The sequence below is a fragment of the Spermophilus citellus genome (genome assembly GCF_964194105.1).
Source record: "Spermophilus citellus genome assembly, chromosome: 9".
NCBI classification, from domain to species: domain Eukaryota; kingdom Metazoa; phylum Chordata; class Mammalia; order Rodentia; family Sciuridae; genus Spermophilus; species Spermophilus citellus.
The window spans coordinates 129888490-129913397 of NC_138191.1; the positions used below are offsets into that span (position 1 = coordinate 129888490).

The 24908-nt window shown below is 40.5% G+C and overlaps 1 protein-coding gene across 4 annotated transcripts in view; it reads right to left on the reverse strand.

Annotated features, from left to right (window-relative positions):
• The window catches only part of PRDM2 (PR/SET domain 2), an 88776-nt gene that overhangs the window by 25689 nt on the left and 38179 nt on the right, over positions 1-24908 (reverse strand). For all 4 annotated transcript variants that reach the window (XM_081308092.1, XM_081308091.1, XM_081308093.1 and 1 more), the window contains 2 exons: positions 18702-18854; positions 9601-9727 (listed from right to left, as the gene is read on the reverse strand). In XM_081308092.1, coding sequence (XP_081164218.1) covers positions 9601-9727; positions 18702-18854 — 280 coding nt within the window. The remainder of the gene's footprint in view (positions 1-9600; positions 9728-18701; positions 18855-24908) is intronic.

Here is a 24908-nt window from a genome sequence, read left to right on the forward strand (position 1 = left end):
ATTTAAGAGGATTAGAATTTGCTTAATGTTTTCTCTACCTACTATAACCATAAATTTATTTTGGTATACAGATAGTAGTAATATTTTCTATCTTGAATTCCTGAATTTACTAATTTTGATGAACTGATAATTATAAATAGATATTAAAGTTAATACTAAAATTTGTATCAAACACTACTATGCTCCACCGAACACAGAAAAGATACTTCCTGTGTTATACAATTAAGCAACTGATAAAATACCCACAGACAAGTGGATTTGAAATCTTAGACCCTCCGTCAAAAAATTCCAATCAAGACTACCGCTATTAATAGTTGGATACTCCTTTTTATTATTTTTTATTTATTCATTGGATGCCAGTGAGAGGGAAACTCTTAATTTGAGCTCCAGTGTTAATCCTACCAAATTTACAATTCCTTACACAGAAACAGACAAGAAGACTGTTCTATATTGGAAAGATCACAACAGGGACTTTCACCACTGCAGCACAGCAAAAGCAGCATAACCTGACTGGATGAACAGAAGCCTCAAACCAACCCAACATCCTCAGGCAAAGGAACAAGGCGGCGAGAGACAGTGAAGCTCACCTTCTTCTCTAGGACTTCCACTTAAAGCTGGTAGTCACTTTATTCTACAGAGAAACAGGGTCTGATAATCCCATAGGTTAAGAACAAAAATACAGCCAATGGAATCATATAGGTATATTCTATGCCTCAAATTGACAAGAAAATGAAAATTGAACCTGAGAAGCCAAATCAGGACATTTCCCCAAGTCATGTGGTTGTTGATTTTAAACTATAAGTGTAGCTTCAAACACTACACATAATTCCATTTTGAGAATCTAAACACAGGTGAACAAACCAGTTTGCCTTCATTTTTGTGGCATGTGATGTCTCAGGAAAGCTACAAAAGACTACACCAAGAGGCAGAAAAAGACTGTTAATCACTATAGCTTAAATAGAGGAAAAGAGGAGATTTTAGCCTAAGCAATATTTATTGCTTTTCTTTTTAACCCAAGCAAAACAATCCTTTACAACTATATAGAACTGGTAAGACACAGCTAATTCATTAGGGACGAAACTGGCTTTTGATCATTCAGACAATAAACTAATAAGAACATATAAAATTGAAAGTATCAGATTAGCAAGGACTTTAGATGTAATCTCGTTTTAGAAACTATGGTATTTTATACAACAAACAAATAAAATATTGTTATTTCTTCATTACAATAAATCTTTTGCCTCTAAAACTATTCAAATATTCTTTGTATATAAAAAAACATGCTGTAAGCTTTCAATATGTAACATTTAAAATAACTATACCTACCAGCTAATGATTAAAAAACTTTCATCAAAAAATATTTTGAAATTTCAAGATCATGACCACAGACATAAGAATACAGCTACAATTAATGCTTCAGAACTCTGAGAATTTTCTAGTCTCCTACCTCACAATTCCTCAGAATTTTCTTCTTAATATATGCACCAAGTTTTAACCTCTTAAGCAACATATTTAAAAACATTTAAGCAAAATTACTTCCTCCTAAGTTTTGGAGAAAAGGGTAGAACAGAAAGGCAATGCTTAAAATACTTTAAAAATAAAAACACAGAATTTTGCTTTGCCTACCCATGGCTTGGGGCATGGGATGGGTGTTAACTACTTGCTGAATTTTTAAGAAACAAGCAAATCAAGTACTCAGTAAGTTTTAGGCAGAAAAAAGTTGATTACATTTTATTCCCAATTCAAAAAAATTTTTTTTGATTTTATGCATGCACATATATTCTAAAGAATCTATGTGGGATAAAAGAGAAGAAATAAACCCCAGCCTCTCCTTAGGAAAATCTGAGAGTGGACAGGAAAGATCAGGGCACTCCTTCCTCCCTTCCTGGTTTCCTTTCACACTCTTCCAGTGGAATGAGCTGAACAGTTAGGAAGGCAACAGCTTCATCAGCAAACAAGACCCTCTCCTAAAGGACAAGACAAATATAAAAAACTATCCCCCGCAAATAGACATTTTGGCAAAACAAACAAAACCTTCAAGTCTCCATCTTTGGGTCACATTCTGAAACAGAAACAGGCATGACTTAAATCAGTTTTTATATTAAGGTTTAGAATTTATGTTAATTAAAGCATGCTCATGATCCGTAACATTCAGCTTAAGAAAACTTCAACATTTGTATTTTAGCCTTCAGAACAGCCAGTCATTCTCTGCAGAAGAACAGTGCTGAAGAGGAAGAGCTAAACATCATGGCTCCTTGAACTAACTCTTCAGTTAAACTACACAAGAGCCAGCCCTACAGTCCTGGACTCCAACCCCTCTGCCATCAGCACCGAAAAGGGGATGGAACAAAAGCAAAGCCTTGCTCTGTTATTGTGGTTTCAAAACTGCCACAATATTATAAAACCCTGAAAGAAAATATTCACAAAAAGTAAAATAAATAAATAAATAATAAACCACCAGACTAACAACAGCTACAAAGATAATTTTTTTTTAAAAAAGTGGTTTTGTGTTTTTAAAAACTGCCTATTCCTTTGTGCTCTGAGGGATATGTCTATTCAATTCATAAACCACCAAAGCAAAAATAACCAAAGGCATCAGTTCTCATCATAACTTAGCTTTCCTACACCAAAGAGCAGTTAATCATCGCCTTGTGATTTAGGATCAAAGTGGGCAATTTTCACTATAGTGAGTAGTGAAAATTCACCCTAGCTAATTAGTAAAGCCAATGAGCACTGCTACTACTGTAGGCTGTGCTACATAACTGTCCTACCCAGAACTATTATGAGTCAAACTGGATGTAGGCAAGCAAGGTAGAGTACTTAGTGGGCACGTGTGTAACCCCTCTGAGAGAATTCCCTCTTCTACAAAGGAGAACCATGGTCCCTACTTTGCAGTTTTTGGGGAGATTAGTGATGGCATATATGGAGCACCAAACCAGTCAGCTAGAAAACAGAGTAACTGCCATCATTGTCACCGTCAGTTCAAAGTAGTGATTCAGTACATAACAGCATGATATGCAGATTAAGAGTTAAATCATGAGACTCATCCATATAAAAATACATCCAATAAAGGAATTCAACCAAGAACTCTTGCAATCAATGCAACTAGTTCAATACAAGTGGTGAAGAGAAAAATAAGCAAAAAAGATTGGTATTATCTTTTTTGCTTAGAGAAAACACATTTAATTTTTTTTTTCCCCAAATGGCTCTTGCTTCTCTGTGTCACAGCTCCTCTAAACTATTAACATGAATAAAACCAAACCTTAGAACTGTTTCTGGCAGCATGTGACATATAAACAGGTAATGGGAATGCCTCCAGAGCGCCATGCCAGGCTATCTGAAACTGCAACTCTCAGTTCTCCGATCAGCCTTTGCCAGAGTGCCTACTCAAGTTTAACCTCCAAACTGGTGTTGTTGGGGTATTCACCCAATTCCTTCTCTTTAGAGGTGACTTTAAATGTAAAACCACACCCTCCCCTCTGTACTGCTCATAGTAATATTAAGTCCACCTACTATAAGAGACATCTGTAAGGTGGAACGTGAAACTGCTGAGGACAAGGAAACACTGCAGGAATTTTTAAAACAATAAAAAATATGTAATTTAGGAAAAAAACCCTGGAGTTTATATTCAAGGAAAGAACAACAAATTGTTGTTGTTTTACTGTCAATTACTAGTATTTTTTAAGAAACCAACTATTTTGAGCTCATTATACAGGTCTTATTATTCTTTTACCTTTTAGAAAACCTAACCATAATTAAACCTTTTTCTGCATTACACAAGTCTCACCTTTCCATTTACAGTGGACAGGAAAACCAGTATAACCACCTAAGAACAGACACCGTGCAGCACAGTTCCTAATACTCTCAATAATGATCTATTAAACAGTTTTTCATTGTGGCATATATTAGGATTTTGCAAATTTATCCATTAAAATAGGTGAAAATTTTGCAAAAATGCCTTGGGAAATTTTAGTTAATCAACATAATTTCCTTATTTAAAAAGGCTATATATAATCAAAGACACAAAACAAAAATACTGACCAATCTTTTAGCTAGAGAAATTCAATGAGAGCAGAAATAAAATTAGAAATTTTTAAAAAATAACAACAAAAGTCTAACTCCTACTATTGGAAAAACTAATTAAAATTGTATTAAGCTTTTAAAAATATCCCACACAACAACAGCAGAGAGATCAACCTGATGGGCGGATACCAGAGGTAGGACATCCAATGCTCTGCACCACTCAGCTAGAAAGCAGTGAGTGCTTTGGCAGGAACCCACTCCAGAGAACACAGCCCACCTGGGTCCAACATGATACATCTGCAAGGCATAAAGTAAGCACAGATACAAAGTTACTTCCAACTGCCTCACCACCTGCTCCACCTGCAAACAAGAACTATGAGTGAACGTCTTGTCAGTGAGTGGAGCTACAGGACCCATCTGCCATCATCCTCAGACACCACAGCCATGCTACTGTCACTCAGCTTTGGTCAAGGATCCTGAAACAGAGATGCCAGCTGCTAGGGAAGATCAGCAGACCAATCCACGAAGGCTCACTGTTCTCTGCTTTTACTAAGTGTATTCTCTAACACTGACTTGAAGCAGAAACAGTGCTAAACAGTGCTGTCCCTTTTTCTGCCCTCTGTGTACAAGTAAGCAAAAAGCAGACTGCACATATGAATATGCATGGAACTCCTCCCTGCCAGTTCTGACTCTGACATTCCTTGGCAGAGTGATCCTGAACAAGATCTACAACCTTTTGAGAAGGGCCCAGTCTTCATCTAGAGCTGGTAGGAACCACCTCACAAACACAGGGCTAGTAAGAATACTCATGGAGCACTCAGCACTCTGTGGGGTACACACACCTCTGCCAGGAGGTTCCATGTCTCACCTTCAGAGCCTCCCTCCACATCTGTTTTCCACCTGTTGTTCAGCATTTCCTTCCCTGTGACATCCATGACCCTCTGAGGGATAACTTATGTGTTACTCTTTCCTTCTTCCCCTCCTCTCCTTCCCTCTCAAGAACCTTCCCGGGAAGCTCCTTTTATCACTCCCCTCCCCAAGACTCCTGTTGAGACACATGAACCACAACCCCAAGTGTAAACTGCACTTGGTTACAATGACACAGCTCCACACTGCAGGTGTCTAGTGCTGGATACAGCCATCTCTCCAACCTTCCCTACCAACCCAGCCACTTATATGGTATTTGGCAGAAAAATTTGAATTATAACTGAGTTTTATAATTCAAAACACTCATGTGGGTTTCTACATGAGCAGAAATGCTGTTAGAACACCAAGCTGGACTTGTTCCTGGAGCCCTCAGACTCTAGAACTTCCTATGTCCTTTATGTCATAGCAACAGAAAGGCTCCTGATTTCCCATCAACAGCTGCACTGCAGCTTTCTCACTCTCTACCCCTGGTGCTGACATTACTAAGTGTCTCGCTCACCTGTGGCCTGTGATCCCCTCATTTGGGTCTTCTGCTGTGATTCCACACCCAGAATTACACCTGACACAAGCCTGACCAAGACCTGTTAAGGAGCTGGAGGGACCTGCAGACACCGCAACTTCTCTGATTGTTCACAGTGCCCAGTCTCCTCTGCACATCCCCATCCCACCACCCTTTCTAAAGGAGGCCTCCCTGGGCAATCCCGCCCCAAATGCCTTTTTTCTCTTCTGAATGTCACCAATCCTTACCGCCTATGCTCTAGACTAGCAATTTCTTTTTAGGCTACCTGGGACTAAGTTCTCTTTGCATACGGAGTTTTTACCTTCCTAGACTCACTACAGGTCTCCTTTAGAGGCTTCGATTATTCAGCACCTTTGAGCAAGGATTTCAAATACATGCAATTTCAAAATACCCGAGTGACTTCACAGTATCAAGGTTTTTCATTTGAACTACTCTACTTTACAGACAAATGAAATATTTTCTTCTTAAGCTAATCTTAATTTAGTGCTTTATAGTAACTAAAAGTCACTGTTGATACGCTCAGGGCTATTTAAGGTTTTTATGAAGGGTTATATGACCCTTTTAAGTGATCTTAAGGAACTACACCTGAAAGCCCAATAGTGAAGAAGACAAGTTTATAACAAAACTAGCAATGAACTGTCTTTTTCACCATTAGGCCTATCAAGTACAAAACTTCTTGCACAATTAAAAACACTTCTTTCCTTCTAATTTGCTAGGAACAGTGAGGTTGGTAGATGAGAACTGGCCTCTAGGAGGGGAGGGTCAGCAGAGCCAGACTCCAGTTCCAGCATGGGGAAGACCATGGAGAAGAGACCTGGTACTTATGGTTCATAAATACTCACAGATTAAAGGAGTTGCAAACTGAGTAGTTTCTTGGCAAAAAGCATGCCAGCCCCCCTGAGGCATGGCATTTACAGTTATCAAGACCCCACATGCTTCACAAAGTTCATTCCCTTCCACTACCTCGCAAGCCCTTGAGGACAGGCTTGTGAGGTTAGATAGTGTAAGTAAGTAACATCACTATTCTGACATCCATTTTTAAGCCCTGGGGAGAACTGCACCACACCTAATAGAAATCTAGTGTCCACATTTCTGTTTCCTCCCATCAAACCCATCTGTGGAAAGCTACTGTTGTTTCTTCCAGACAGAAGGAATTCTATCACATACGGATCTCACACAGCCAAGCGAGAGCAGGCAACACACGCCACTGCACTTCATAAGTGTGTGCACCAAGAGCCCTGGCTTGTTACTAACAGGCAAATTTAATCTCTCATTTCTTATAGTCATAAATAGGAGCAGGACAGATCAAGAAGATGACAGAAACTTGTAAATGTGGCCTTTACTATACTACTTTATAGATTATAATCTTTCTATGGTTCACACTTAAAAAGCCTGAACCCCAACACCACCCCCTCCCTGACAAGAAACTTCTCACATTTAACCTTACAGAGCTACTCAGACATGAATAAAGTCAAACAGAAATGTGAAGCTGAGAACCCAAAATAAATCCAAGTCAAAAATGCCTGGTGTATGTACATCTGTAGCCCATGGCAGAACTGCATGCTCTTTGGTCAGAGACAATATCAACTGTGTTCTCACAGCACTGTGTTCTTTCCTTCTCTACACAATGTTTGTATGAGTCTCTGTTTGACAATCAAGGAATATTTATTGAGGGCCTACTACCTGTCAACCAACCATCTAGGCGCTCATCAGTGACTTAGTGATGTGCTACTGTCCCCCCACCAGCCTGGACTGTAGGCACCAAGGGAAGACTTACTGCTGCCTTTTTGATCAGTGTGCTATGCAACCTAACCGAGTGCCTGGCACATGGCAGGGACTTAATAAACATTAGTTGAATGTGAGAGAGGAGAGAGAAGGAGCCAGTTTGTGTGTGTGAAGGCATTAGGGCTTTTCAACTGCCCAAATAGGCCTTACCATCCACCAGAAATCTGATGACTTCTGAAAGGCCCACATGCCATGCACAGCTGTAGGCACAGCAGCTGTCATGCAAAATAGCCAAGGTCCAGAACTAGGAAGAAGAATTCAGCCCTTTGTTTCTCTCTGCCTTTCTCATAACCAAAATGAGGTTAGACCCAATGTCAATCTTCCTGTCAGCTGTATGTCTTCAACATCTGGCTTTCAGAAATACTAAGGTAACATTATCTCTGAGTAAAATTTGCACTGATTCACTCTCTGACATCACTGCCTGAAAAGATATTATTTAAATGTCTGAGGTCACACATAGGCCTAAATAGAACTGAGTTAATATAAAAAGCTCTCCATTTCAGGTCTTTGCAAGCTATAAATTAGCTTTCAGAGTATTTAATTTAAAAATAAAAAAAAAGGTTTGACTCATTATTTAAACTCTCCAAACTTTTAGGTCACAGACAGCAACCAGACCTCTTTTATGAGTAAGCTGTCCAAAGCAGATGGTATGTTCCAAGCCTGAGCTTCATGCTAGTCCTTTAATTAAAACCTAGGATTCAGTGGGTTATATGCTTCTCACAATAGTTATGTGAACAATAATGGGATAAGAAAAAATACCAACTATTTAGCTCAATATGAAAAACAACAATCTAGGCATGAAATATATAAATTCATCTATCAACTAATAAAACAAACAGTTTACACTCAGGTTTTTCCTCTATATCCAATTAAATGGACACAACAATAAAAGATAAATAAGAAAGCAAAAGAGCAGTGAAATACATTCTGAAAATGCACAAACTATGCCAAACAGAAAAGCCTTAGGGTGAGGTTGCTATTAAGCTAAAAATGTTTAAATACATAAATATGTTTAGTAGCACAGTAATGAGTCCCCACTTCCCAATCTCCAGCCCATACAAATCACAACTCTTGTGGAAAGGCTGATAACATAAATTATAAATAAAACACATACTAAATAAAGGAGCAAGTAAAATTTTGTGAAGAGTTTGCCAACAATCAAGCACTAAGCTTAATATCAAAAAAAAAATTCCAATACATGGTTAAAACAATTAAAATAAGACCTGGAATTTTCTAAACTCTGATCATCTGATTCAGAATCAAAGTATTTAATGACCTTCAGTGTAGTCAGCACAAGGCCCACCAACTAGCCGGCCCTTAGGGAATTAGTTATGTTTCCATTATGCGGCGAAATACAAAGAACGAGTAATTGAAAAATCAGAATGGTCTTCTTGCCTACATTTTTTAAATATTAATTTTAAAATCTTCCAAAAGCAAGTACTTTATGCTTTTATTTACAGCTGGACTTTCACAACATACTTTGCAATGTTCTGGACAAAGAACAGACTCATTTGTTGGGATGATTACAAAAAGTTACTTAAGACCTAAGATAGGATAATAATAATAATGTACTTGTATTAATTTTAAAAAACAAATAAACAAAAACAAAAAACTACCAGACCGTGCCTTGGCACATATTCAAACTGGGCTCTATAAAAGACTCCCAAATTCACACTAAAATTCTTCATTAAAAAAAAAATTCCAACAACGTATCAGCATGCCAGCTGGAAATATGATATAGCCGACCAAACTATTTTCCTACCCAGAAATTTAACCCTCCTTTGTAAATGCGACTACACTTTACCTTTTGTTCAAAAACATCATAAATCATAAAACTATGAGAAGTGACTCAAAACGACAAAGCAGCAGCTGCCCCCCGCCCAACTTGCACGCCGCCCGCAGCATCCTTCGGGGAGTCCCTGCCCTCCGGGCCCGGGCCCGGCCTCTCCCCTCCCGGCCGGCGCTTCCCTCCCCCCTCGCTGTCTCCTCCCGGTCTCTCCGCTGTCCGCGGAGCGGGCTGTCAGCCGCGGCCGGAAGGCGGAGGCCGCCCGTCGAGCGCGGCGCGGCCCGGCTCTGACGTCCGCTGGGCCGAGCCCGCACCCGGCCGCGCCGCGCGAGCGCTCAGGCACAAGTTAGCAAACAGCCCGAGCGGCAGCCGCCGTGATTCAGCAGCGGGGCCGGCGGTGATCGCGGGCCGGCCGGGCCGAGTCCGAAAAAGGTCACCAAGACACCGCGGGCGCCGCGCCCGGCCCGCGATCCAACCCGCGACCCGGCCGGCGGCAGCGAGACGGCTGCTGCTTGCAGGCCGGGCGAGGGCAGCCGGCCGGCCGGCCCGCAGGTCCTACCTTTCCGGCTCTTGGGGGAGCTCCGCTTGCTCCGGGCGCTGGCTCGCTCTTCCTCAATCGCAGCTGCTATCTCGGGGTTGTCTTCCCCATTGTACCAGACCAGGAGCTCCTCGCCCGGCGCGATTGGCTGTGGGGAGAGAAGAGACAAGCGCCGGGCCAATCAGAGAAGAGGTTGTTGGCAGAGGCGGGGCAACGCCGCGGCGGGCGGGAGCGGCACGCCGACGGCAAACAGCTGTCGGGCGGGCGCGCCACCGGCCGCGCGCGCTGAGCTGGGGCGGGGGAGGTGGCTCCACGAAGGAGGGGGCGCTTCCGGGAGGAGGAGCTCACGGCCGCGCGCGAGGAAGGGGCACGGCCAGGAGGAGGAGTCTATACACGGCCGCGCGCAGAGGTTCCTACGCTGGGAGGCGATCGTGGCCGCGCGCGCGGGGCTCCTACCGAGGAGGGGTTTACGGCCACGCGCCCTGCCAAGAGGAGGCTCTCTCGGTCACGCGCAAGGGGCTCCGCAGGTGAGAGAAGCCCAGGGCTCAGTGCCACAGGCTGGATGGAGGATAGACCCGCCGCGGATCGCGGAGGCTCTCACTCAATCCCCAGGCGCTTCCACATCTTACTGCTCCAGTCCCCGAATCCCCCACGCGAAGAGAAGACACAACACGGAACCTCTTTCCGCACAAAATCCGAGTGAATGAGAAATTTAAAGCACAATTAACAAGCAGGTGGCAGCACATGATTCTGATTCCAAAAGCAAGCGAAGCTGGTGTCGCGCTGCAAGTCTACCCCTGCCCCGCAGCGCACGTCGCAGAAAGCTAAGAGGGGGCAGCGCAGGACCATGCGCCGCTCTCCTCGGGTTAGCGAAAGGGCATTAGGACTTTTAAACAGAAGGAATGCCTACAAATACCACCCAGGTATAATGTTCCTAAAACTCAGAATTCTTCACGGTCAGTGTTACTGGGAGAGCAAAGACACACCAGTAGATTACACCTACAAGACCCTGGGGGCGCGGGGGTGCTGAGTGGAGAGATGAGCCTCTAAACAGAACTGCGGAAAAGAGCTTCTTGGTTTCTCTTTCACGGACTGACCTGATCAAAAAGTTGCAAGAATAACAATGCAGGTAAAATTTCATCTGAAACCCACTGAATAAATAAGAATTCATGACTCAATACTAACATAAATGAATGAACAAGTAGATACATACAAAGGAAAATTCTTCCTTAAAGTCCATCACAAGGGATCATAGTGAAAAGAGAGAATCAGAAAACTGCCCCTTGGCAATCTTCGTTGTAACAACTGATTCAGGGAAGACTCACCAATGGTGAAAGTTTGAGGAGTAGCACAATTTGCATAGGTTCAAAATATCTCCTAACAAAATATCTATTAATTACAAGGGGAAAATTGTGTTTTCCTAATGTGACAAATGAATATCACAGCCTCTTGGAAGGATACACAAAGAACATGACATTGCTTTTGGGACGATTTCTGCCCAAAAGACGTAAATGGAATTTAATCATGATGAAACTTAAGATATTCTGTAAAATAGCCATTTCTCCTTGAAAGTGAAAAGTTAGCAGAGACTAAGGTATTGTCCAAGCTAAGGAAACTTGATATGATAACTGAATACAACAGTATTCTTACAATGAAAACAAGTAGAACAGTTGACAACATTTGAGTCAGGCAGACCGATTAAGATATTGTCTCAATGCTAGCTTCCTGATTTTGATCATTGCACTATGGTTATGTAAGAGAATAATCCAGGTATTTTGTTTTGCTTTTTTTTTTTTTTAAGGGGAGGGAAATTCCATCTAAGACGTCAACAAATAACTCCTCATGCCAATATAACTTCTAGTATAGATAAAGTCCTTAAAAACAAGTTACTATTAAAAAAGATAGTACACCATAATCAAGTGGTATTCATCCCAGGAATGCAAGGTTAGTTCAATATACAGAAATTGATAAACATAATTCATCACATCAATAGACTTAAAGAATCATATGCTTATCTCGAAAGATGCAGAAAAAGCATGACAAAATACAGCAGCCATTCATGTTCAAAACACTAGAAAAGCCAGGGATAGCAGGAATATACCTCAACATTGTAAAAGCTATATATTTAAACCTAAAGCCAACATCATTTTAAATGGAGAAAAATTGAAAACCTTCCCTCTAAAAACTAGACAAGGATGCCCTCTTTCACCATTTCTATTCAACATAGTCCTTGAAAGTCTAGCCAGAGCAATTAGACAGAAGAAAGAAATTAAAAGGATAATAAAAGGAAAAGAAGAACTCAGACTATCCCTATTTGCCAAAGACATGATTCTATATTTAGAAAACCCAAAAAACTCCACCAGAAAACTTATAAACGAATTCAGCAAAGTAGCAGGACATAAAATTAAAACCAAAAATCAAATTGCATTCTAATACATCAGTGATGAATCAACTGAAATGAAAGGGAAATTAGAAAAACTATCCCATTCACAATAGCCTCAAAAAAATAAAACATTTGAGACAATCTAACAAAAGAGATGAAATACCTCTACAATGAACAGATCACTAAAGAAATTGAAGAAAACCCTGGAAGATGGGAAGATCTCCCACATTCCTGAATAGGCAGAATTAATACTGTCAAAATGGCCAGACTACCAGAAGCACTATATAGATTCAATGCAATTCCTATTAAAATTCCAATGACATTCTTTATAGAAATAGAAAAAGCAGTCACGAAATTCATTTGGGAAAATAAGAGGCCCAGAATAGCCAGAGCAATCCTTAGTGAGAAAAGCAAAGCAGGAGGCATCACAATACCAGACCTTAAGTTATACTACAGAGTAACAAAAACATGGTATTGGCACCAAAAGAGACATGAAGACCAATGGTACAAAACAGAAGACGCAGAGACAAACCCACATAAATAGAGTTACATCATATTAGACAAAGGTGCCATAAACATACATTGAAGAAAAGGCAGCCTATTTCAACAAATGGTGCTGAGGAAACTGGAAATTCATATAACAAAATGAAATTAAACCCCTCTCACCCTGCATAAAACTCAAAGTGAATCAAGGACCAAACTCAACTCAAAGTGAATCAAGGCATTAATTAGACCAGAGACACCCCGCCCACTAGAAGAAAAAGTAGGCCCAAATCTTCATCATGTCGGCTTAGGAACTGACTTCCTTAACAAGACTCCTAAAGCGCAAGAAGTAAAATCAATAAATGGATCCAGGCGAGGTGGCACACACCCGTAATCTCAGTGGCTTAGGAGGCTGAGCCAGGAGGATTGCGAGTTCAAAGCCAGCCTCAGCAACAGTGAGGTGTTAAGCAACTCAGTGAGACCCCGTCTCTAAATAAAATACAAAATAGAGCTGGGGATGTGGCTCAGTGGCCAAGTGCCCCTGAGTTCAATACCTGGTACCAAAAAAAAAAAAAAAAAAAAAAAAAAAAAATCTCCAGGATAGATAAAGAACTCAAAAAACTTAAAAAAAAAAAAAAACCCACACAGAAAAATCAATAAATGGGCAAAGGAACTGAACAGACACTTCATCAGAAGAAACAAATATATGAAATATCGGTCAACAAATATATGAAAAAATGTTCAACAATTCTAGCAATTAGAGAAATGCAAATTAAAATTACACTGGCATTCCATTCACTCTAGTCAGAATGGCAATTATCAAGAAAATGAGTAATGAGAGCTAGGGCTCAGTGGCAGAGCGCTAACCTAGCATGTGTGAGGCACTGGATTTAATCCTCAGCATCTCATAAGAAGATAAATAAATAAAGTAAAAATAAAGGTATTGTGTCCATCTACAACTAAAAAAATTAATAAAAAAATACAAGTAATGATAAATGTTAGTGAGGATGTGAGGAAAAGCGTACACTCATACATTGCTGATCGGACTGCAAATTGATGCAACCACTCTGAAAAGCAGTATGGAGATTCCTCAAAAAACATGAAATGGAACCACCATTTGATCCAGTTATCTATCCCACTCCTTGGCATATACCCAAAGGATTTAAAATCAGCATACTATAGTGACACGGCCACATCAATGTTTATAGCAGCTCAATTCACAATAGCTAAACCATGGAACCAACCTAGGTGCCCTTCAACAGATGAATGAGTTTAGAAAATGTGGTATATATACACAATGGAATATTACTGAGTCATAAAGAAGAATGAAATTATGGCATTTGTCAGTAAATGGAGACTACCATGATAAGTGAAATAAGTCAATTCCAAAAAACCAAAGGCCAAATATTCCTTCTGATCCACAGATGCTAACTCACAATGAGGGGTGGGGATAAAAGTTCACTGGATTAGACAAAGGGGAATGAAGGGAAGGGAAGGGAGGGAGGAGGGAATAGGAAAGACAAAAGTAGGATGAATCAGACATGACTTTCTTATGTTCATATATGAACATACAACCAGCGTAACTCCATATCATGTACAAACACAAGAATGAAAATTTATACTCCATGTATGTAAATCAAAATATATTCTATCATGAATAACTAAAAAGAAAACAAGCAAATGTTACTTTGTTGCATTCTCCACAGAATTCTATTTATATAGTTCAAATTTCAAAATAGTCTGAATTCTTCAAAATATAAGAACCAGCCACTGTTTCTTTGGCTCCCCCAAGAATGGCTAAAATCTGCCACTTTCTTATCTTTGAATCAATATATTGTGTGAGGCATTGGGTTCACTTTTCTTTTTCCGTGAATCAGTTAAACCTAAACCAAAAAATCTAATTTAATAATCACAAATGCCTTTGGGCACCCTGATGAGCTAATGGGTTGTGTTTACTTTTCAAAAGTAAATTCCAAACATACTTCATTCATCTTCTTGTTACAAGTCACAAATTTTTGAACATGGTGGTATTAAATAATATTTGAAATGCCTAGGGTTCTAGGAAGTAGTTAATTGTTAAACAAAATCAAAAGTAAAACAAGAACACAGAAAGGAGGAGTGAGGACAACTGTGTTCTTGACATATTCCTCCCCCAAACAGAGTAACCAGGACCCTGGTTGAAAGCTGACAGTTTCAGGGGATCACAGGAATCAGAGTGCCTGCCTCCAAGGCTCCTCCACCGGGCCTGGGCAGACTGCCTGCTGCACTGGCTACTTCATGGGGGAGCACGCCAGTACCCCCAGTTACTCTTGTTGCTGCAAAACACACACTATGAAAACACCAGAATCCTACTGCACCTCAAATCTAATACAAAACGTTTAAAAGGCTATTGGGCTGGTGAAGCCCTTCCATCAAGAGAAACAACAACCTGATTACAGAATAGCTCTCAAAACTGTCTGAACCACTGAGATGTTATTATAATATGGAGCAATATACTTCCCAACTTTGTATCAAAGCAGCTACACAGCATTCCCTTATGAAGAAGGGAATACATATATTTTTTAAATATATATATATATATATATATATATATATATATATATTTTAAATCAAGGATTGTTTTCTTCTGTACTATGCTGTTTTCATTTCTGCACTCCTTCGAATTTTCAAGATTTACACAAAGTTCTACCATTATAAGTACAAATCCACATTTTAAAAAAATGAAGTTGAAAGACCAACCAACCTTTTTACATACAATTATGCTTCATTTAAGGATGAGATACATTCTGAGAAATGTGCCACCACACAATTCCACTGTGGTACAAACCTCACAGAGTGTGCTCACACAAACTCAGGCACTGTGAGGTCACTGACTGATGCAATCTTATGGAACCCCCACTGTATGCCGGTGCATGATTGTACTGTATTTTGTTGTTAAAGAAACCCTTGCAACTTTCCTTTGGATTCAGGCAGTCTTTATAAAATCAAGCACACTCTCTTTTCTAAATATCGGCATATATAAACCTGAAATTTACCAGACCAATTAGGAAGAAGCAAGGGTCCCTAATATCAAATAAGAAAACTGCTACAGAATCATTGGAATACCCAAATTCATACACACTTATCCACCCAAAATCCATTCCCCAACATGATCTATAAAAAGTCATGGATCAGATTTCAACCTCAAACCTTGAACCAGTGAACTGAGCCTAAGACTAAAACTCATACTTCTCTCCCTGTGAGTCATGAGGCCCCACCTGATCTGGCCCCTGCCCACATCACCTCCTACTATTCCTCTCCTTCCTCCAGTCACATCAGCCTTTGTTCTGTTCCTCTAAAAAAAAAAACCACAAAAACAAAAAACAAAACTACTAGTGTATTCCTCCTTCAAGGCCCTTTGCTTCTACCAGCCCCTCTTCCTGGATCGCTCTCCTCCAGATCTTTGCATGGCTATTTCCTTTCTGACCAGGGATGGAATTCAATGACTTTCTCAGGAAGCCTTCCCTCGTCCAGAAGCCAATCAGCCTCTCCCTACATAGTCCTCTACGGCATATGACTGTCCTCAGAGCACTTGCTTTGATCTGGAATGATTCTATCGACTTAATTACTTGTTTATCTGCCTCCTCCCCCATAAAATGGAAGTTCTCTGACACTAGGACCTTGTCTGTTCTGCCCACTACCCTAGAAGAGTACCCGTCTGCAGTGCACATTCAGTATCTGTCAAACTACTGAGTAGATGAATAAATGGATAATAGGCTTGTTAACTTTGAATAATTTTTAATCAAAGTACCACAAAACTAGTGTTGAGATTTCCCAATTATCTGGGTAGAATAAGATGAGAAGGTGATACAAAGCCCATAAAACATCACACGTAATTCATTCACAACACCTACCCCACAGAATGCTTAATCCAGAAGAATACAGTTAGACGATCACCAGTAAGGAATCTGAAAGGCCTCATGAACACTTGAGTAAATATCAAAGGTCAGGACTGGGGGAGGTCTGCAAAGATCAGAACTGTGTTATTTCCGACAAATTTAGGTAAAAATGATAGTAGCACAACTAGTTACTTCACATTCTGAGTAATCATGTTGGCCTAAGCTACTACATATTGGATTGCTTCATCTTTACAACAGGTATATGAATTAGTATTGCAGGTTGAGTATCCCTAATCCAAAACTCTGAAATCCAAAATGCTCCCAAAATGGAATCTTTTAGGGTGCCATCATGATACCACAAGTGGAAAATTCCACACCTGACACCTCATGTGACAGGTCATAGTCAAAAGGCAAGCACACTAAAAATATGGTATAAAACCACCTTCTGTTTATGTGTATATGTGTATATGAAACAAACGAATTTTACGTTTAGAAGCACGAAAATGGGGGTCCCATCCCCAGGTTATGCAGATATATACAGATACTCCAAAATTCAAAAATATCTGAAATTCAAAACACTGTTAGTCCCAAACATTTCAGACAAGGAATACTCAACCTATACTACTACTTCCATCTTGACAAGTGAGAAAACTAAGAGGAATGAAGGAACACCACATGCCACACGTCTAGAAGCCAACATTTGCTCACTAAGTGGTTTGCTCTAGAATTCCCACTCCTGGCACACACAACATCACCTCAGCAAAAACGACAGCTGTCATTAACAGCCCTTAGTTACTGAGTGCTCCAGCTCTATCCATGTTCACTCAGGTGCTCATCACCACAGCTCTGTGACCTGCATCTGACCAGGAGTGAGCTAGGGCACCAAGAACGGACATGGGAAGGCCACAGGGCTAGGGCACCCTGGCTCGCAGTGCCCAGGCGGTGTGGCCTTGGAGTTCACCCTCCCACCCACTGTCCTGTGTGGCTTCTCAACGTCCCTGCAGTCTAATGTCGATGCAGGTCTGCTCTTGAAGAGAACAGACTTTAGTTTGAAGCCTAAAGAAGTAACTGCAGGGTCATCTACCTCCCAGGGCTCGTGCTCCTTCAGAACCTCATTCCCACGGCCTTGACTGACTGACGCACAGTCACCTCCTGGCCTGCGTTCCATCTCCACCAAGATTCCACCTCACAGATTCAACCAGGTATCTCTCACTTAGGTAAATTTGTGAAACAGAATGAATTCTTGAATCACATTTAGAATCCAATTTCAAATCCGGTGGAACAAAACTGCAGTAATACCTACCAGAAAAGCATGCTGCTATAATTCAGCAGAAAGAAAACAGGAAGCAAGATTTCAGAAGTCACATATGAGAAAGTAACACACACATACAATTCCTACAAGGGCTAAATGCAAGGCCATGGGTATAAATGAAGTAACGGGCCCTCCAACTGGGTAGCAATGTCAGGAAAAAAATGTAGCAAAAAAAAAAAAAAAAAAAAAAAAATTGAACAGTTACCTGCTTAATGGCCTAGCGCTGTCCCAGTGACAAAACTCAACCTGCAAAGCTGGCCTGTACCTTCAGTGTTTACTCATCAAGACTCAACTCCATAGAGACAATTATTTTTATGGACTGTCCCTCAGTCTATATTTAATGGAAGCAAGTGAATAAAAACAAGCTTTCCTTACAGCAACTTTAGCAAAGCCATCTATTCCAAACAAGCAACAACCATCGGCCTCTACAACCTCCACCTTCCACCTTGGAACAATTCCATGCATGACGTGCAGACCTGTCTTCCCCAAGACCATGACCAGTGAAAACCAGGAAAGAGATGCAGTCTTGTCGGTGGCACACCTGACTTGTCCCTTCTTACCTCGGTGATTAATGTCTCCCAATAAAAATGTGCCAAAAAAAAAAAAAAAAACATGTCCTGTGTAATTTCTATTCTGAATAAAACTGAAGGAAAGGAAAAGCCAACCCAAGGCTTCATTGCTTCATTTACATTGAAGACTATGAACATATGAAGACTTTGAACCCAGCATCACCACAACTATTGATGGCTTCTTACAGTGGAATAAATCTGCCAGTCAGCCAGTTCCCGTGCGTACTGGGAGGAGGGGAGCAGCTGCCCCACGCTTTATCCACCGTATCCAGAAAGACACAGCATGTGATTACTCAATCCCATCTTCGTGTTAAGTTCCCTGACATACATGAAGTAGAGGCAACCATTTCTTTACCATAGGACCTTGAGTGTACAAATGAACCACTTCAAATATAGTCCTTTCAAGGTGAAAAATAGTTATTGTCAGTCACAGCTAAGGACCACATTTAGAAAACGCATGCAGAGTCACTTGCAGTAGACTATTCCAACACTGTTACCTTTAAAGTTTTATAGTAAATGGCTCTGTTGATTTCCAGTGGAAACAAATTTTGCTCCTCTCCTGAGCAAGCCCAGTTCACATATCGCAGCCAGTTCCCCTTCTCCGGATCAGTGGCATCGATGCACATCCATCCCAAATTCGGGTAATATACCTTGGAAATGGGGGAAAACAGCCTTTGTTAAGATAGGAGTACTTAAAAGTATCTCCATGTTCAATGTTTAAAACAAGTCTTCCTCATTACACACAACTACTCTATAAAGCATTTCACAGAAACAAAATAAGTGACAGAGAAAAGAAAAATACCAAGTAAAAACTGAAACTCAAAACCATGTGATTCCCATTATTTTTTTATTTGGGCTTGCTTACTTTTTCCCCTAAACAGAAGGAGCTATGTAACTAATATACTTGATGATCACCAAAAGCTTTGCAAATACATGCATAAAGGAAGTGACAACTACATTCCTGAAAATGTGACTAGGACTGTGAAGCTTGAGGAGTGCTGAGCAGGGCAAATCCCCATACTCTCAGGGTTGCTCTGTCACTCCAGCACGGGGGCCTGACCCTGTGGGTGACCCAAGTCAGTGGGTCTTTTTCTGGCAGGATTGACAGGGACTTCAGGAAGTAAACACACGCTGTGAACCAGTCACGAGGGTGATGAGCATGATGCTCTGCAAACTCAGCCAGCTCTTACCACTCTATCCAGGGCTCCTGTCAGGACTAAGGTGCCATGGGTCACACTCTAGGAAATATCAATGCCTTCCAAAAACATACTGAAAACTCAGCCCTTCTTTGAGAAGTCACATCAAATCTTACAGGAAGCGTCCCTACAAGACCCTTAGACAATTCCTCCCAAAGAGGCTTCCAGCGCTTAGCTAACATTCCTTCTTGTATTTATTTATTTTTTGTGGAATACCAGGGATTGAACCCAGGGGCACTTAACCACTGAGTAACACCCCTTTCTGTATTTTATTTAGAGACAGGTTCTCACTGAGTTGCTCAGGGCCTCACTATATTGTTGAGGCTGGCTTTGAACTTGTGATCTTCCTGCCTCAGCCTCCTGAGCTGCTGGGATTACAGGCATACACCACCACGCCTGGCAACATTCCTTGGTTTTAAAGAACATCTATTTTTCAACAATTTTTCACTTTAACTTTTATATATGCAATACATGTACACATTTTATTCACCAAAACTAAACTGCAAAACACCCACTAGGCACTGAAAGAGAAGCACAGAGAGATAAAAACAAGTTTTTTATTTTCCTTTTAGGAGGAAAGAAAAGAATCTACATGCCATAACTCTTACCATGACTCCCACCACTTGCTCCTCCTCTCCTCCCCTCCCACATGAATCACCACCCATAGCTGCACTGTTCCTTCCAGAACAAAGCACCAGCCCCTACCTGATGTCCTGGAGGCCTGGCAAGCAGGGTGCAGCACCCACCCTCCTGGGCAACTGCCGGAGCTCATCAGGCACGACGCTCCGCTGCTCCCCGCTTCCTGCTTCCTCACTGAGCCCCAAGAGGCTCATTTACTACTACTTCTTCCACCACGTGGAAACCAAGGCTCATAAGTCAAATGACTTTCTTTCAAAGTCACTCAACTGCGGCCAAAATGGGCTTAAATCCAGGTTTGCAGAACCTCCAAGACCCAGAGCCGCCCCTACCACCCTCGTAAAAGTGCACCCCTCTCTCTCCTCAGCACCCAGTCTTTCCACCTCACTTTTCCTACCCTTCCAGGTGCTAGGTGCAGTGCAGTATCATCTGTTGCTTCACTTCCTTGTTCAGGGCCTGTCTCTCCCACTAGAGCCTCAGCACCCTGAGAAGGCATCAGCCTTTTCTCTTGTGCCAGTGCCTCCAACACCTCAACCAGTGCCTGGCATACAGTAAATGACCACCTGAGTGCATAACCACCACCATCCAATGAACGCCTACTGTGTAGTGGGGACTGTGGCAGAACCCCCTCTGCAGTCAGTTTATTTCATCATCATAAGCACCAAGGTACATATTTTAACTGCCATCCCCCTGTGAGCTGATTCAAAACTTGACTGCTCAGAAGGCAACCACCTGCACCACTCTCAAGAGGTAACCATGTGGCATCAGGCTCCCTTGCACCTCACTGTCACACTCCCTCTCCACATTCCTCCCCTTTGAAATGGAGTAGCCTGTGTGGCAAGAAACTGCATCACAGTGCAAAATTCAAACTTAACACACTAAAACAGCAAAAGCTGCTTTCATTTAAAATGTTTCAGAGACACACATGTTCATAATGTCTGCCAGCACAGTAAAATAAGGAAAATGGGGTGCGTGGTGCTTGAGTATTACCAATCCATCTTAGTTATTGTTCACTAACTCACAAGGCATTATTCCCTGGTACCGGAGAGAAAATGCCCCAGGCTCAGGGACAAAGTCTTGTTTTGATGTATCCCAGTGCACGTCAGGGCCTCACTGGATCCCCACCTGCATACTGGCACAGCAACTGAGATAGATCAATGGGACTGCAGAGACAGGCACGGCTGCCAGCAATCCCACAGCGTGGAGGAAGGCAGCCACATCCACCTGCCCACACAATGCGGCTCTGCTGGAACTTCCTAGCTCTCAGGTCAGCACAGACCTTTGTGAAAAGCAAGCTGTTCCAGTTGAGTGAATTCTTTCTTTGTGCATATCTCCCTGTGCTTCAAAGGGGACTAAGGCATCTTCTAAGTCACACTGGTATGCAAAAAGAAAATACTTAATTTTATAGAAAAAGATGGACACTTCAATTTTTTAAAAATAGGAAAACAAGGAATTCACAAAGGAATACACATAGCCTAAAAACCTCATAAAAGAAACTTAATGATCAAAAATAATTTCAAATTAAAAGTTTTCATTTATTAAATTGGCAAAAATTATTTTTAAGGGAAAAAAAACATATTGGAAGGGTTGTATAAGCGTATTCTCCCAAGTGCTTACAATCAGAGAACAAACTGGTATAATTGTTTTGGGTGGAATTTTAGCAGCACTTAACAAAAAAATCTTTCAATATATACACATTCCAACTAGCATGCAAGCTTAGAGGAATTTATTTTAATGAGACAGTTGAGCAACTGTACCAACACTTATGTACAAGGCTGTTCCCAGCAGTGTGGTTTACTACAAAACCATATGGAATCAGCTCAGAAAACTACAATCCATCCATACAAAAGAGTACTAAGAAGACACTTAAAAGTTATGTAAGTGATTAACTGGATTATTTCCTGTGAGACACTGCTATACCCAAGAATTTTTTTAATGTGATACATAATTTCTGTAACTAAAAGAAAATAAAGAATAAAGATAACAGGATATTGTAGAAATCTATTTATCAAGATACATAATACATTGATGACTGACTCAAGCTATTATAGAAAGAATCAATTACATGATATCATTTTGTCTTAAACATATAAATATATAAGAAAAAATTCTTAAAACTTAATGAATGAAAACACAATAGTGGTTTTCTCTAAAAAGATAAATGAGTCATAATTTTTACTTTTTTCTTGTTCAATAAGAATTGTCTATACCTTTCCACCATTGACTTAGTAGAATCTGCATGGCAAAAGAGGGAGATGGATCGGGAGGAGCACATGCTCTTCTGAACAAAAGCTTAAGTCTGAATGAAGGTAACCAAGGCCTAAGTCAATATCCTCCTCCTCATCATCACACAGATTTTAAAAAGCAGCAGCGCATAGCTTTCTCATTTTACTGAGCTTAATATTTATTTTTTAGTTACAGGTGGACACAATATCTTTATTTTATTTTTATGTGGTGCTGAGGATGAAACCAAGTACCTCATGCATGCTAGGCGAGCGCTCTACCTCTGAGCCACAACCCCAGCCCCCCTGAGCTTAATCTTATACCTAGGAACTGGGATGAGAATGTGCTCTTATACAATTCCCATCTTAGTAGGTCAAAGCCTGGTTTCCAATCAAATTAATTTTAATGAATGACAAACAGAACCTACCTCCAAAATGTGATCAAATTTTGCCTCATGTAACTACAGATTACTAGACTTCAAAAGTGTCATCTGCCATTAGGCTGGAAAACCAACTCCAATTTCCTCCTTTCAGACAAAGACAAGGCAAAAACAGGACAACCTTCTATCCTCACTTAAACCCACAAATGAAACAAGATAGGCTTCAGGTAAGAAGTCTATTTCCAGATCTTTACAATAACCAGGAAATACTCAGCTTACTGGATCCTAAAAGAAATGTTATTACATACAATTAATGATTTTTTTTCTGACTGAATCCACAAAACAATCCCTTTTCACAAAATAAAGTTCTGTTTATGTAGTATCAATGCCACTCTACCAAGCACCAGACTAGGGGCTTTATGTGTTATTTGTTTAACCTTCATAAGAATCTAAAGATAATCTATGAAATACTAAGTCCCTTTCATAAATGAGGAAACTGACAATGGATTGGCCACTATAGTAATCAAGTCACTAAAAATCAGAGCCAGTGTTCAAACCTGGCCCCCTCATTTCTTCCTATACCCTACACTAAAATACAACGGTATGTAAACAAGGGAATGGAGAGAAAGGTTGCCTTTTGTCTTGAGGGGCGCTCTCAATTTACTTCCTGTCTTCCCTCCTTACAGACCCCCTTGAGCTTCTGACCTCCTATGTTATCTAGGCCTACCTCCTTTCTGCTTCCATCACTAATCAGGAAGCAGGCACCAACTTTGTGGAGTGTCAGTCTCACACCACCCAATTTCCATTCAATTTAATCCGGTCATTTTGAAATTTTCATAAAATAATCTAAATTCAAACTTTAGTGCACATACCAATTTAAATACACATTCAAATTTACTTTTTTATATCATTCAGAGAAGATGTGCAGCAAACTTATCATTTGTTACTTTTTAAGTACATTAATTCACTTTGTAAATTTTAAAAATTCTCATTCATTTATGCAAACATACCATCATTCACATCCTCAACTGTTTACCTGCAAGGAACCAACTAACTGTGATAGAAATCACTCCCAGAATTTAAGGCAACAAATAAATCTTATATTGTATCAGTTCTCTTGGTGAAAGAGTCTATTTTCATGGGAACCAGCTCCCCAGAGTCAGAGTCCGCAGTAGCAAAGCCTTCTCCCTCCACTCTTCTCTGGACCCCTTGCAGCACAGGAAAACTGGGGTGCCAACACATCAGCCAAGAGACAGAGAATCTCCTAGAAGCCAGGTCCCCATTTCAGTGGCCCTGGTGTGCCCACACTGCCTAAGGCTCCTTTTCATATTTCATCTCCTTGAGGATCTAGTTTGCTTGACTAGTTCTGTTTCCCACTTGTACTGCAACTACAAAAAAAAAAAAAAAAAAGAATTTTTATTCTCTATGATCAAATGTTTTTCTTCAATGTTTGGGTTCAACTAATATTTCTAAACTGAGCCAGAACCGTCTAACTACTAATTTCATAAACATATTCCAATCTGCAGTCAAGCAAATCAACGAGAATAAAGAAAAAGAAAATAAAAGGGTAACCTAAATTTGGTGTGAAAACATTTAATAAAAGTTATATCTTATAAAGAGAATTTATTAAAACTGCTACCTAGAAAATACCATACTTCCTTAATATGTTCAAATTCCAGTCATTTTTCAATAATAGAGCTGGATATTTGCAGGTCTTATTATAGATTACAAAACTTTCACCCCACAGAAGTAACTTTCTGGGGAATACAAAAATGGACCTTCGGTATCAACTACTTCACTCTTCAGATTGCTTTCAGAGGGCAGGGACTTCTAAAGAACTACTCAAATGTATCACTATTTTCTGAAATGTTCTGAACATTCTGGAATAAAAGAAGTAAGAGAATCCAGTCAGTCATTACACATTTTACCACAAGCCTGTTCCTCACATAGGTGGACTCTAAAATACACACTTAAAAAGTAAATAGCTTAGCCTTTCAGACCCTTAACGCACAGTCTAGCATCCATCTCTATGGAGCAAGCCACACTGACTGGACCTCTCTTTTGAAATGACTCTCAGTAAGTTTTGGACTACAACTACACAAACGTTCTGAAAAATCTCAACACAAAAGATGATCAATAACTTCTAACTGGTTCATAGCAGGCCCCCAATCAACATCTCCTGGATAAACAAAATAATTTATTCTTGAAACTCTTAAGCCAGAAACTCTGTGGGCCTGTGGGCCAAGGATGTTTATGAATTCCATAGAACC